Raw genomic sequence first — 14,445 nt, forward strand, 5'->3', positions numbered from 1 at the left:
CACCTCATTGTAGGAAGGACCTAGAAGCTTTGAGAAGCTGCAGAAGATATTTACCAGGATGCTGTCTGGATTAGAGAGCATGTCTTATGAGGGTAGGGTGAGCAAGTTAGGGCTTTTCTCTCTGGAACAGAGGATGAGAGGTAACTTGATAGTAACTCATGCAAACTGGACAGCAGAGTCCACTCAGGATTATGTCTGTTGCGTATCATTTTACATTCTTCTGACTAATTTACCTTTCCCCTTTTCTCAATCTAGGACATCTGAATTTTCAAGACTGTTTTATCACATCAGGAGTCTTCAGTGTTACAGAACTTGTGAGAGTGTCACAAAGTGAGTACATATCTCCAATTCAGAGATTACTTCCATAGTTCACAGTCCTATCAGATTCCTTCTTCTTCAGCCCTTTACCTCCTCCACCTTTCACCTCCCAGAGTCTTACTTCAACACCATCCCTCACCCAGCTACCTTCCCCTTTTTATTATTCTTCTCAATTCCTTTCCAGTCCTGATGAAGGGTCTCAGCCCAGGATGTTGACTGTTAATTCCCTTCCACAGATCCTGCCTAACCTGCTGATTTCCTCTAGTATTTTTTTGCTCAAAGATGCTCAGAGATTCTTCTGCTATGGAAGTTTCTTCATTAATTGAGTTGATGATTTCTTGAATTTCTGACAATTTGAGAGCAAGGATAACTGAACAAGATTTGAAATTTGAATATGGCACATTGTATTTAAAATTCTGTGAGCATGTGTATGAAAGGGTGAGAGAGAAAGAGAGAGAAAGCAAGAAAGCAGTATAAGGTTTGATATATTTAATGCATCTTATTAGTATTATCTTCAAAGCCATTCTCTATTACATCCTGACTGCCTATAAAATATTTGTCTGCATCTTACATCATTGGTGGGCAAACTAATGCAAAGGGTTGTTAGGGACAAGGTTTACGAGTATTTAGAGAGTATAGTCTGATTAAGGTCAATCAGCATGCTTTTGTGAGGAGCACGTCATGCCTCATGATCCAGACTGAGTTTTTCATGGAGGTGACAAAATAAATTGATGAATGTGGAGTGGTGGATGCGGTGAATATGGGGAGGTGCACGGGTGAGGGTTAGGGATGTTCCAGGGGAGGTGTGGGACCAAAAGCAGCAACGAGGGATTGGAGGATATCCCAGGGGAGGTGAGGAATTTGAGGGATGTTCCAGCGGCGGTGAGAACCCGAAAGCAGAGGTGATGAGTTGGAGGATGTCCCAACAGAGATGAGGGGTTGAGAGATGTTCAAGCAGAGAAGAAAGAGATAAGGGATATCCTAGGAGAGGTGAAGGGGTTGGAGGATATTCCAATGGAGGTGAGTGATTGATGGTTTTGCTAGCTGAGGTGAGGAGGTTCAGGGATGTCCAATGAATGTTAGGAAGTTGGGGGACGTCCCACCCTGGCCTGTCCTTGTACCACGTTCTGTGCTTTGATTCCTGCCCTCCCTCCACAGCTCCTGTAGCTGCTGCCACAGGACCCAGCTTCAACCTGGCTGACCTGGAAAGCCCTGGTTACTACAGCATCAACCAGGTGCCCCTGGGAAGACGCAGCATCACCACACCCCCTTCCACCAGGTAAGTGCATGAACAGCCCGTATGAATACCAGTGCTCACTGGGCTCAGCAGGTGGGGGCAGGGGTGGTTCATGAGGGCTGCACACACAGGTTCATTACCAACAGGAGTCAAAAGATAACCCACTTCTTGGTTTACTTGTAACTGTTACCTGCCGATAGACCGACTGGGACCCTGGGCTTCCTTGGGGGCACCTGCTCTGAGAGAGATAATGGGAATCTGTCATCTGTTAGAACAGGTTGCTGTCCAGCCTGTCTGTACACAGTCCCTAATAACCACACACACACACACACACACACACACACACACACACACACACACACACACACACACACACACACACACACACACACACACACACACACACACACACACACACACACACACACATCTAATCACTGTCACACACTCCCTGACGTAGACAGGCATACACTCAGCTGTTTTAAGTCTTTGCTGTGGCATATCCTGAGATTTTTCCTGGATGTTCTCAGTTCCACCAAGCGACACAAATCTATCGAGGACAGCGAGATGGAGAGCCCAGTGGATGAAGTCTTCTACTCGGGCACGGGCCGATCACCTGCCGCTGGCAGCAGTCAGAGTGCCGGCTGGCCCAATGACGTGGACACAGGTAAGGACCACCGTGCACCTGACCTCAGCCCCATCTCCATCAATGATTCTGACCTTCAATCACTCTGGGAGATACAAAATGTCAAGATCCAGATAGTGAATCAATCATGGAGTCATAGAGCATGTAAATATAGCACAGTAGTGTAGCAGCAAGTGTAATGTTATTACAGTGCCAGTAATCGGGTTTCAATTCCCACTGATGGCTGGAAGGAGCTTCCTCCCACATTCCAACAACATACAGATTAGTAAGTTGTGGGCATACTATATTGGCAGCGGAAGTATGACGACATTTGTGGACGGCCCCCCAGCACATCCTTGGAGTGTGTTGGTCGTTGACGCAAGCCACATACTTCGCTTTCAATGTTTCAATATACATGTGAGAAATAAAGATAATTTTTATTCTCTATCTTTACAGGCCCTTCGGCCCAACCCATCCATACCAACCAAGATGTTGATCTTAAGCAAGTCTCATTTGCCCATGCTTGGCCCATATCCCTCTAAACCTTTATTATCCATGTACCAGTCTAAGTACCTTAAAATGTATGATAAGATAGTACAATAATTCTTGACCTCACTATCTATTTCATTATGGCCTTGCACCCTATTCTCTGCCTGCACTGCACTTTCTCTGTAGCTGTAACACTTTATTCTGCACTCTGTTATTGCTTTTTCCCTTGTACTAACTCAATGTGCTGATCTGATGAAATGTCCTGTATGGATGGCCTGCAAAAGAGTTTTTTCACTCTATATCTGCACATATGACAATAATAAACCAAATTACTAAATGTTGTTATTCCACCTGCCTCAACCACTTGGAGGGCTATGGACCAGGTGCAGGTCGATGGGGCTAGACAGAATATAGTTTGTTTTGGACTAGGTGGACCAAAGGGCCTATTTCTGTGCTGTATGATTTCTATGATTTCCTCTGGCAGGTCAGTCTTTTTACTGATCACTTCCTAGGTGAAAAAATGACCCCTCGTGTTCCTATTAAATTTCTCCTGTCTCACCCTAAACCTATGTCCCCTAGTTCTTGATTCACAACTTGAGGGAAAAAGAATCAGATCTGTGTGCATCACCCTGTCTATGCCCCTGATGATTTCATACACCTCAACGGCCTATAATTTCAGCCAGATCAATGCACAACCAACATCTCCAGCACTACAGTGTACAAAGTTCTGGGGTTTAGTCACAATGGGAAAGCTGTGTCCAATTCTGGTCACTACAGTTTAGAGAGGATGTGAAGGTGGTGGTAGGGCATGGTGGGAGCAGAAATGATTTCCTATAGAGTTGTGGGATGTCAGATTCAGGGGCAGACAGGAGAACCTGAAGTTGTTCTCTGTGGATCAAAGAAGTTTGAGAGGAGATTTGATGAGGGTTGTCCAGGGATTAGAGGGAAACACTTTCCATTAGTAGGTGATTTGAGAAGTAAGGAAGACAGTTGTTAAATTCTGGGCAGAGATGCATGGGAATATGAAGAGAAAGGTCTTTTGATGATCTGGAAATTATTGCCTGTGGTTTGGTGAAAACTGAGGCACTCAGGGCTTCTAGAGACGATCAGGTCCACATGAGAATATTAATTTAAAGGGTCTTGGGGAGGATAATGAGAGAGAGTGAGGAAAGTGAATGAGAGGATTTCTCTCAGTTACCCTACCAACTTTCACATCTCTGTGGTGGAAGCTGGAGCATCTGGGGCAGCCCTTACAATCAGAGGGAGCATGTGAAAACTCCACACAGACAGCGACCGAGGTCAGGATCAAACATTCCTAATGATCCCCTGTCAATATTGACAGTCCCAAAACTCCCTACAAATACTGAGATTTTCTTGGGACCCCCTTTAAAAACCAATACACTCCTGAGTGATCCCCTATAAACACTGGCACACGCCCTGGAACCCTTTGTAAATTACTAACAGACCCCACCGTAAAACAAACACACTCCTGAAGACTCTCTGCCTTCAGTTCTGTAGGCTCCTGGATATCAACACTCACCCCGGACCTCCTGTAAGTACTAACATGCTTACTGGGACCCCTGTAAATATTAACACACTCCTGGGGACTACCTGTAAATACTGACACGGTCCCTGGTAGCCAATGTAACAACTGACTCACACTCCACAAGCCCCCTCTAAATACTCACACACTCTCAGGACCCCCTGAAAATATTGACGTGTTTGACAAATCTGCAGTACACTTCCTCTGTTGGACGTGCATGGAATAACCTGTGTAAACCACAGCTTTTCAACTATACCTATATAGCAGCAATAAACCAATACCAATAAACGACTGTCCTACCAGTGAGAGATGGGACTGAGACCCTGTCCCATATGCAATCCTGTTAATTTCTGCCAAATGCCCTGCCCAGTACTCTTTGTTCCGTAAAGACTTTCTGGCCATAATCACACTATGTGGGAACTTGTGTGCTGTGTATGGTACATAGCTACTAAGATCACAGTTTGAGAGTGAATCACTGGTTGTGGACAACCTGAAACAGATTTAAAGAGTGCTGCATGCATGTCTCTTTCCTTGTAGAGGAGATCAGTGTGAATGCACATTGCTTCCATTACTGCCTCTGTGCTTTGTGACACTCTGACCGAGTAAACTCTACCATTCTTTATTCTTGCAGACTGCATGATTCTGAGCATGTCAAATCCCACCTCATAACACAGTTTATTTAGGCCTTATCCATGATCTTTGGTTCCCTGCATCTTTCATCCAACCTTGGAAGGTCACTTAGAATAGTGCAGCACAGTGCAGACCCTTCAGCCCACAATGTTGTGCTAACCTTTCAATCTACTCCAAGATTAATCTACCCCTTCCCTCCCACATAGCCCTCCTTTTTTTTCATCCATGAGCCTAATATGAGAGTTTCTTAAAATTCCCTAACATATCTGCCTCTAACATCACACTTTATCTGTCATAATGTTTCCTCTTGTGGCTTGTGTTGTGATTACTTATTATCACAAGATGCAGAAATTGCTAGTGATGCCAGAACTTATTGCCTGTCTGTGCTTTTTCCCAAGAGTGGAAGCAGTTAACCAGACTGGGGAGGGAGACAGAACCCCTCCCCTGAAGGACAAGTGAACTAGATGTTTTGTGATAATAATATCAGGCTTTGATTCAGGTTTAGATTACTGTCTTGTATGATGTAAAATTTGTTGTTGCCAGCAGCAGCTCAATGCAAAGACACAAAATTACTATAAACTACAAAATAAATAAATAGTGCAAAAGAACAGGAATATTGAGGCACCCTCACCTTTGGAAAATTTAACTTTTTGTTTGGAATCCTTGATCCCCTCGCCCACCTGGGTCTACAGACTCTCTGAAATGTTTTACCTCTCTCTTTGACCCTGTTCCACCGTTGGTGACCTCACCTCTGGCTATGGCAGACCAAATACCCACCTGGGACTTCTATACATCCTTCTCCTCCACTCAATCTCTTACATCACTTTCTGCATTGACCTGTGTCTGCTTACACTCTCAACATCAAGAGTCCAAGTCAAAGTAAATTTATTATCAAAGTACCTTGATAAAAAATCATGAGTTGCAGTCATTGAAAGTGAATCCTTGAGAGCACCCAGGGCTGCGTTAGCATAGAACAGAGAACATTACAATGCAGTACAGGCCCTTCAGTCCACAGTGTTGTGCCGACCCTTTAACCTACTCCAAGATAAATCGAACACTTCCCTCCAAATGGCCTTCCATCTTACTTTCATCCATGTGCATTACTGTGTCTTTGCTTTATATAGCTACATGATTTTGTTGTTGATGTAAAGTAATTGCTAACTGGTAAATTAGCAATGAGCAATTACTGGTTTATTATTGTCACAGTCACCAAGATAGAGTGAAAAACTACAAAACTACGTGAAAAACTACGTCGTGTAGACAGATTATTCAATACATTAGTACATCGATGCAGTCCAAAAGAAAAAAAACAGACTGCAAGCTATAGTGTTAAAGTTACAGAGAAGATGCAGAGCAGGTAGACAATAATGTGAAAAGACCGTGATGAGGTAGACCAGGAGATCAAAAGTTTATCTCTATTGAATAAGAAGTCCATTCAAGTTGCCCTCGTCATGGCCCAAAACATCAGCTGTTTATTCCTTTCCATCGATGCTGTCTGACATGCTGAGTTCCTCCAGCATTTTGTGTGTATTATTCTTGAGTCTAGTGTAACAAGTTCTCAGACTTTTGTATCATCTGTCTAACGGGACAGGGAAGAAGAGAGAATGTCTGGGATTATGGGGGGAGGGGGGCTCTTAATCATGTTGGCTGCTTTCTCAAGGCAAAGATCCCAATTTCCTATAAATATGCATTGCGTTAGCTCGGATGTATGTTTACAGTGGCAGGAGTTGAGAAGGTTCTGTAGCCATCTACACCCCTGCGTAATTCACTGGTGTGTTTGAACTTTGATGGCTCCCAGCCACTTCAAATGGATACCAATATATCACCGTTGGTACTAAAGACACCAATGTATAAATACAGTAAGCATACACAGCAGAGGTCTTTCAGTATCTTTCGAGTTAAGGTGCTTAGTGGAGACACCCACCATCATCTGATGAGCACGTTATCTAAAATGTGCCTACCCAACTATTTCATACAGTGGCCTTTTGTTCCCATGTGTAAACTGAAGGATTTATTTATACAAATGTCTGTTTGCCGATGATATAAATGGAAAATCCAGTGTCTCCCGATTGGTTAACAAATGTCTCCTGTTAGTTTGATCGGGTGATGTGAGCTAGGAGTTTTGTGAGTTTGAACCCCAGATGGAGCAGTGAGAGAGTGCTGCTGGTGTTTCAGACAAAACAGGGAGATGAGGCAGGTATAGGATATTTTAGTTATTTAGAGATACTGCACGGTAGCAGGCCCTGCTGGCCCAACAAGCCTGTGCCACCCGATTAGCTTACAAGACTACGTCTTTGGGAAGTGGGAGGAAATCAGAGCACCTGGGAAAAAGCTACGCGGTCACGGGGAGAAGGTACAAACTCCTCAGAGTGTCTCAAGGCTATGACAAGGAGTGTTATTCACTACATCTGGGCCAAGAGACAGATTAAAGAGAAATTACCTGTCATGGTCCGGATTGGTTCCCCTTTAAATTTAGTTAGGTTGCGATCCAGTCCATTGACTCCTTGTTCCCTTCTAATTCCGTTTCACACTTCCCTTGACCTTGGCAATCAAGGTAATCTACCCTCGACCCGAACCGGCAGCTTATAAGCCCCTGGCTTTAGCCGTTTGGGGCGAGAGTGTTAAGAAGCCTTCGCAAGTCGCCGCCACCACGACAAGCCAGAGTGATCCAGCCCGCATCGGAGTACCAGCAATTCACCTTCCATTGCCAGAGTGGGTCCAGGCTCCTCAGCGAAGGCAAAGGGAAGCAGAGCCTGCCCCCAAGTAAGGAATGGCTTCCGATGCCATTGCTTGTGCGAAGAGGTCATGCCCCAGATTCTGCTGCAAGGAGTGACTCGAGATCACCAGGAAACATAAGCCATTCACCAGCAGTCTTCACTAAACTGGAAAATACTTCCCCAATGGTGAAGTCAAAGAAACAGGAGATATTTCGTAAGTTGAGTTCCTCTGGCGGCGGGGAGTCTGACATTGCTAATGCTCAACCTGGGACTGAGATATTTAACCTACCTGCAGTTACCACATCAGGTGTGGTTTCATACAAGGAAGGCGGAGTCCTGACTTGACATTCATGCCCCTTGTCCATGTCTACCCCTCGACGAAGAGTCCCGGCTCGGTGCCTGAGTGGAAGGCGGAGTTCTGACTCGACATTCATGCCCATTATCCGTGTCTATCCCGAAGATTCCCGGCTCGGTGCCTGAGTGGAAGGCGGAGTTCTGACTCGACATTCATGCCCATTATCCGTGTCTACCCCGAAGAGTCCCGGCTCGGTGCCTGAGTGGAAGGCGGAGTTCTGACTCGACATTCATGCCCATTATCCGTGTCTACCCCGAAGAGTCCCGACTCGGTGCCTGAGTGGAAGGCGGAGTCCTGACTCGATGTTCATGCCCCTTGTCCGTGTCTACCCCTCGAAGAGTCCCGGCTCAGTGCCTGAGTGGAAGGCAGAGTCCTGACTCGACGTTCATGCCCATTGTCCATGTCTACCCCTCAAAGAGTCCCGGCTCGGTGCCTGAGTGGAAGGTGGAGTTCTGGCTCGATGTCATGCCTAGTGTCTGTGTCTACCCCCTGAAGAAGAGTCCCGGCTCGATGCCTGATTTGGAGGCGGAGTCCTGGCTCGACGTTCCTGCCCATTGTTTGTGTCTACCCCTCGACGAAGAGGGGTAAGGACTCCGCCTTCCACTCAGGCACTGAGCCGGGACTCTTCGAGGGGTAGACACAGACAATGGTCATGAGGCTCGATGCCTGATCTGAAGGAGGAGTCCTGGTTCAAGATTCCTTGTCCTGTGTTTTGGTGTCCACGTTTCTGGCTGCAGCGATCCATGGTGTCTAAGTGTCTGGCAGCGGTGAATCAAGGTCCTAGTCTCCAAGTCCAAGGGCCGCAATGATCCATGTTTCCATTGTCCAAGTCCAAGGGCCGCGGCTGTCCATGTTCCCACTGTCCAAGTCCAAGGTCCGTGGCTGTCCATGTTCCCGCTGTCCAAGTCATGGCCTCGGCGATCCCAGTTCCCTGTTTCCAAGTCCCAGGTCCGCGGCGATCCAAGTCCCTAGTCCCCTAGTCCGAGGTTCGTGTTCCTCTTTGTCCTCCTTGATTTCCTGATTTTCTGTGTAGCGAGTAATAAACGCTATTTTATTGAACCTAAGGAAGACGTGTTTGTGTCCTGCGTGTGGGTCCTCTCCCAACACCCTTGTCCACACCTCGTGACATTACCTTTATTTGTCAGACACGTCAACAAAGCCAGTCTGAGGATAAACTCAGAGTCGCCTACAAGTGTCATCATGCTTCCGGCACCAACATAGCATGCCCACAACTTACTGACACCAACTCTTTTTGGAATGTGGGTGGAGATTGGAATGCCTGGAGGAAACTCACACAGTTATGGGAAGAACATACAAACTCCTTACAGATAACAGCTGGAAGCAAACCCCAGTCACTGGCCCTGTAAAGTGTTATGCTAACCACTACACTACTGTGTTGCTCTAGGATTTTCCCCACAACCAACATTTCTGTAAAGCAAACATGTACCTGGATTTACATGTATCAGCACTAGGATCTTGTTGTGCACTCTTTGACTGCCACCTTTCCCTGCATTATATCAGTGGAGGATACACGGAAGGTGGGATTGGCACCATATAAGTGTAGATCATGGCCTAAAATGTCAGCTGTTTTTTCACCTCCACAGATGCTGCCTGACGATTTGAGTCCCTATAGCGTTTTGAATATTTTGCTCAAGGTTTCCAGCATCTACAGAGTATCTTGTGTTTATAAATGCAGGTTTTTCATAATGCTTATTCTTTTGTTGTACCCATGGGTGATGTTTAGAGAGATGTTGGGGTCCACATCTATAGCTCCCTAAAAGTGACACAAGTAGACAACGTGGTAAAGAAGACAAACAGCATGCTGGCATTCATCGGTTGGGCTATTTTGGTACAAAAGTTATATTGCTGTAGGATTAAACCTTGGTTAAGCCACACTCGGTGTAGTGTGTGCAGATATAATTGCCCTCATTACAGGAAGGATGTTGAGGTTTTGAAGAAGGCACAATAGGGGTTTATCAGGATGCTGTTTGGATTAGAGAGTATTGGTTGGACAAATCTGTTCTCAAAAACAAAAAAACTGTTTTCTGGAAACTCTTAATGGTTGAGAGAAGACCTGATCAAAGGTAACATATTTAGGAGACATAGAGATAGGGTAGATAGTCAAACTTTTTCCAAGTCTGGAAGTATTAATACTAGAGGTTTAAGGTTCAAGGTGAGAGGGGGAAGTTTAATGGAGATCCATAAGAGAGGGGTGGTGAGTACCTGGAGCAACACACACAAATTGCTGGAGGAACTCAGCAGGCCAGGCAGCATCTATGGAAAAAAGTACAGTTGACATTTCGGACCAAAACCCTTTGGCAGGACTCATTAAGTACCTGGAGCACACTGCTGGGGAAGTGATGGAAGCAGGTACAATAGCAATGTTCAAGAGATATGAACAGAGAGGGAAATGGTGAAGGGGTAATTACCAGATGTTTGAGAAATCGATGTTCATGCCATTAAGTTGGAGGCTATCAAGACGTTGCTCCTCCAGCCTGAGGATGGCCTCATCATGGCAGTAGAGGAGACCCTGTACTGACATATCGGAATGGGAACTGGAAGTAGAATTGAAATGGGTGGCCACTGAGAGATCCAGGTTTTTTATGGCAGACAGAGTGAAGGTGCTTGGTGAACTGGTCTTCCAATCTATGTCAGGTCTTACTGATGTACAGGAGGCCTCACTGTGAGCTCCAGATGTAGTAGATGACCCCAACAGACTTGCAGGTGAAGTATTGCCTCACCTGGAAGGACCTTTTGGGGCCCTAAATGGTAGTGAAGGAGGAGGTGTAGAGGCAGCTGTGGCACTTGTTCCGTTTGCAAGGATAAGTACCAGGAGGGAGTTGAGGAATGCAGAGACAAGTTCAGTGGAGCAGGAGCCGGCAGAAACAACGAGTCTAACCTATGTGCCTTTGGAATGTGGGGGGAAACTGGAGCACCCAGGGGAAATCTGGGGTGAAAATGCTTCTTATGGACAGCAGCAGGAATTGAACCTCAATCAGTGATTACCAGTGCTGTAGAGCGATGTGTTAACTGCTATGCTACTATGCTGAGCAGACTCAATGAGCCAAATGGCCTAAATTTGCTACCATGTCATGTGGTCTATGGTCCTAGGGCATCGTCCTAGGGACAAATGAGGGAGGAAAGACAGTAGGTTGTCATTCTTGGCCTGGTGACTAGCACATTGATAGCTGAAATGTGGTCAGTGAAACATTGACAGGAACTTGGTTTAGTGTGAGGTGGGCATCACCTAAGGGGCAGATGGGGAAAGCATGGGGGGTGGGGGATTATGGGAGAGAAATACAGGAGAATTGAGAAAGAATGTGATGGACAAGGGATCAGTGAAATGGGGACCACAACAGGAAGGCTGCTTTAAGTGGACTGTTCACAAATCGGAGTATCCTTTTTAATTCTGCGAGTGTGAGGCAGTGTGTTCCAAACCTTTTGCTGATGTGTTTCCTTCCCCCTCATCCTCTCCCCACCTGCTAGATCAAGAAATCCTCCCTCCCCTGAAAAACATGGAGAGAGCTGCCAAAAAAAGAGAGCTTGGAGCAGCCTGTGCACAGAGAGATACTTCACTCATCAGAAGGCCTGGCTTGTTTGCCAAACCTCTTCCCTATCAGTGTATTTTAAGTGTTGTTTATTTGGCGAGTCTGTTGCTAATCCAAGGGACCCAGGAGGCAGGATTCCACCGTTCCCGCTGGTGAGGTCTGTCTCCTGCCTGGTAGTTTATTAAACAGCCACACCATTTTGTTGGGACACAAGAGATTCTGTGGATGCTGGAAATCTAGAGCAGCACACACAAAATGCTGGTGGATTTCTACAGATACGCAGTGAAGAGCATTCTAACTGGCTGCATCACTGTCTGGTATGGAGGGCACTAGGCAGAATAAAAATAAACTACAAGAAGTTGTAAAATCGGTGTCCATCATGGGCAGTAGCCTCGCCAGCATCCAGGACGTTTTCAAGGAGTGATGCCTCAAAAAGCCAGCTCCCATCATTAAGGACCCCCATCACCGAGGACGTCCCCTCTTCTCATTGCCACCATCAGGGAAGAGGTACAGGAGCCTAAAGGCACACACTCACCAATTCAGGAATAGATTCTTCCCCTCTGCCTCATAATTCTGAATGGCCATTGAAACTATAAACACTACCTCACTAATAATTACTTCCAGCTGGGTACAGGTATCAATTCTAACTGACGTTTCAATGACAAGCTCTGCCATCTCTATCAGGAATGATGCCTGGGCATGTCTCGCCTGGTGGTATTTATACCCCCCTTAGTCCATCCTCCTGATTGGTCAGTCCTCATTGAATCAGGTTTCCACTCTCTCACCTTGTTTACAATCGAATTCCAACACTAGATCCTTTTTCACTACCTCACTACTTCTTTTTGTCTTTTTACACTGCTTATTTAAATGGCTTTGTAAATATATCTATGCTTACTCTAGTTAACAGTTTTTATTATTAAGTATTGCAATGTACTGTTGCAGCATAACAACAAATTTCATATGCAGTGATACCAAACCTGATTTGATTCTGATTTTGACCTCAGCAGGTTAGGCCACATCAGTGGAGGGGAATAAGCAGTCAATATTTTTTTAAAAAATCCTTCCGTATTCCAAAGACATAGGGTTAGTATTCACAAGTAGCGGGCATGCTATGTTAGTGCTGGAAGTATGGAGGCACTTGCCGGCTGCCCCCAGCATTTCCTGGCACTGTGTTGGTCATTGACACAAACAATGCATTTCACTCTGTTTCCATGTACAGCATCTACGTTAGTGGTCTTCTGCCACTGCAGCGCATCCACTTCGAGGTTCGACATGTTGTGCTTTCAGAGATGCTCTTCCATACACCACTGTTGTAATGCATGGTTATTCAAGTTACTGTCAACTTCCTGTCAAGCTTGAAATAGTCCGGCCATTCTCCTAAGACTGTTCCACTAACATGGCATTTTCACCCACAGAACTGGAAGTGTTTTGTTTTTTGCACCATTTTCTGTAAAAGCTGGAAACAGTTGTGAATGAAAATCACAGAATCAGCCATTTCAAAGATGCTCAAACCACCCCATCTGGCACCAGCAGTCACTCCATGGTCAAAGTCACTAAGATCACATTTCTTCCCCATTCTGATGCTTGGTCAGAACTACAAATGAACATCTTGACATGTCTACATGCCTTCCTGCATTGAGTTGCTGCCACATGATTGGCTGATTAGATATTTATATTAACAAGTAGGAGTATCTAATAAAGTGGCCACTGAATGTAATGAGCCAAATAAAATAAATTTTAAGGAACAGTGAAAAAACTTCTCCTTGTCATTTGCATATAAAAAATGTAAAATCCAACAATGGCTAAACATTCTCCAATATAACCAAATTTTGGAGGCGGTCCAATATCCAGCTGTAACTATATCTGCATACATGACTGATTCCACACATCCAAATCCGGTGGGTATCTATTCTGTAAAATCTCTGGAATGGTAAGCGGGAGGAAAAGTGGTAATGGGATGGGCTTCAATGGGCCTCTCTCATCCTTAAGGTTCCACATGATGGGAAATAACGAGTGAAAAGAATGAGTTATATTGTGAGGCTGAATTGCCGAGGGCTTTCTTATTGGCAAGGACCATGGCCAAATACCAATGGAACCCCAAGTGCACCTTAAAATCCATTTCCTATTGCTACAAGAGAACAGAAACAGTAAAAGAAGGAGACTTTTGTTTAAACAATGTTTCCTCATGATTATTTAACCTTCCCCTAAGATATTCTTGAGTGGAAAGCACAGTTTTTAAAAACAAAAAGCTGGTGTTTGACTTAAAAATATGTACAGAGCAATGCTTTTATGCAGGAGGTTGTTGATATATGTTACTACAAGGAGGGAAAGACCAACTCAGAGATACTTTCAGAAGAGAGAATGGAGAGAGGCAATGGGTAGGAGATTAGGATTTCAAGGTCAGGTTCAAATTCAAGTTCAACTCTTTTGTCATTTAACCATACATATATGCACAGTTAAATGAAACATCACTCCTCTGGGGCCAAGGTGGAAGATACAGTACGTAGAGTCACACACTGTACCTAGAATTGTGATGCAGTACATACACTCAGAAAATAATATTAGCACCAGTCCCTGAGTGGCACGGCCTAAAGGTCTGAGTGACCAGTCAGAGGATGCTCTGGGAATTACGGGCTGAATGCCTCCCACTTGACTGTGCGCTGGATGATTCCTCAATGCAGTTTCTCTAGTAGGTACACCTGTACACCTGCTCGTTAATACAAATATCTAATCAGCCAATCATGAGGCAGCACCTCAATGTATGAAAGCATAAAGACACGGTCAAGAGGTTCAGTTATCATTCAGACTGAACATCAGGATGGGAAAGAAATGTGATCTAAGTGACTTTGTCTATGTAATGATTGTTGGAGCCAAAAGGGGTGGTTTGAGTATCTCAGAAACTGCTGATCTCCTTGGATTTTTGTGCACAACAGTCTCCAGAGTTTAAAGAGAATGGTGTGAAGAACAATAAAACATCCAGCGA

General features: G+C 45.1%; 1 protein-coding gene across 11 annotated transcripts in view; it reads left to right on the forward strand.

Annotated features, from left to right (window-relative positions):
- Positions 1-14,445, forward strand: part of nfixb (nuclear factor I/Xb) — a 413,008-nt gene that overhangs the window by 321,724 nt on the left and 76,839 nt on the right. For all 11 annotated transcript variants that reach the window (XM_073068979.1, XM_073068984.1, XM_073068982.1 and 8 more), the window contains 3 exons: positions 256-330; positions 1,477-1,597; positions 2,086-2,222. In XM_073068979.1, coding sequence (XP_072925080.1) covers positions 256-330; positions 1,477-1,597; positions 2,086-2,222 — 333 coding nt within the window. The remainder of the gene's footprint in view (positions 1-255; positions 331-1,476; positions 1,598-2,085; positions 2,223-14,445) is intronic.

Source organism: Hemitrygon akajei, chromosome 16, assembly GCF_048418815.1.
Source record: "Hemitrygon akajei chromosome 16, sHemAka1.3, whole genome shotgun sequence".
NCBI lineage: Eukaryota > Metazoa > Chordata > Chondrichthyes > Myliobatiformes > Dasyatidae > Hemitrygon > Hemitrygon akajei.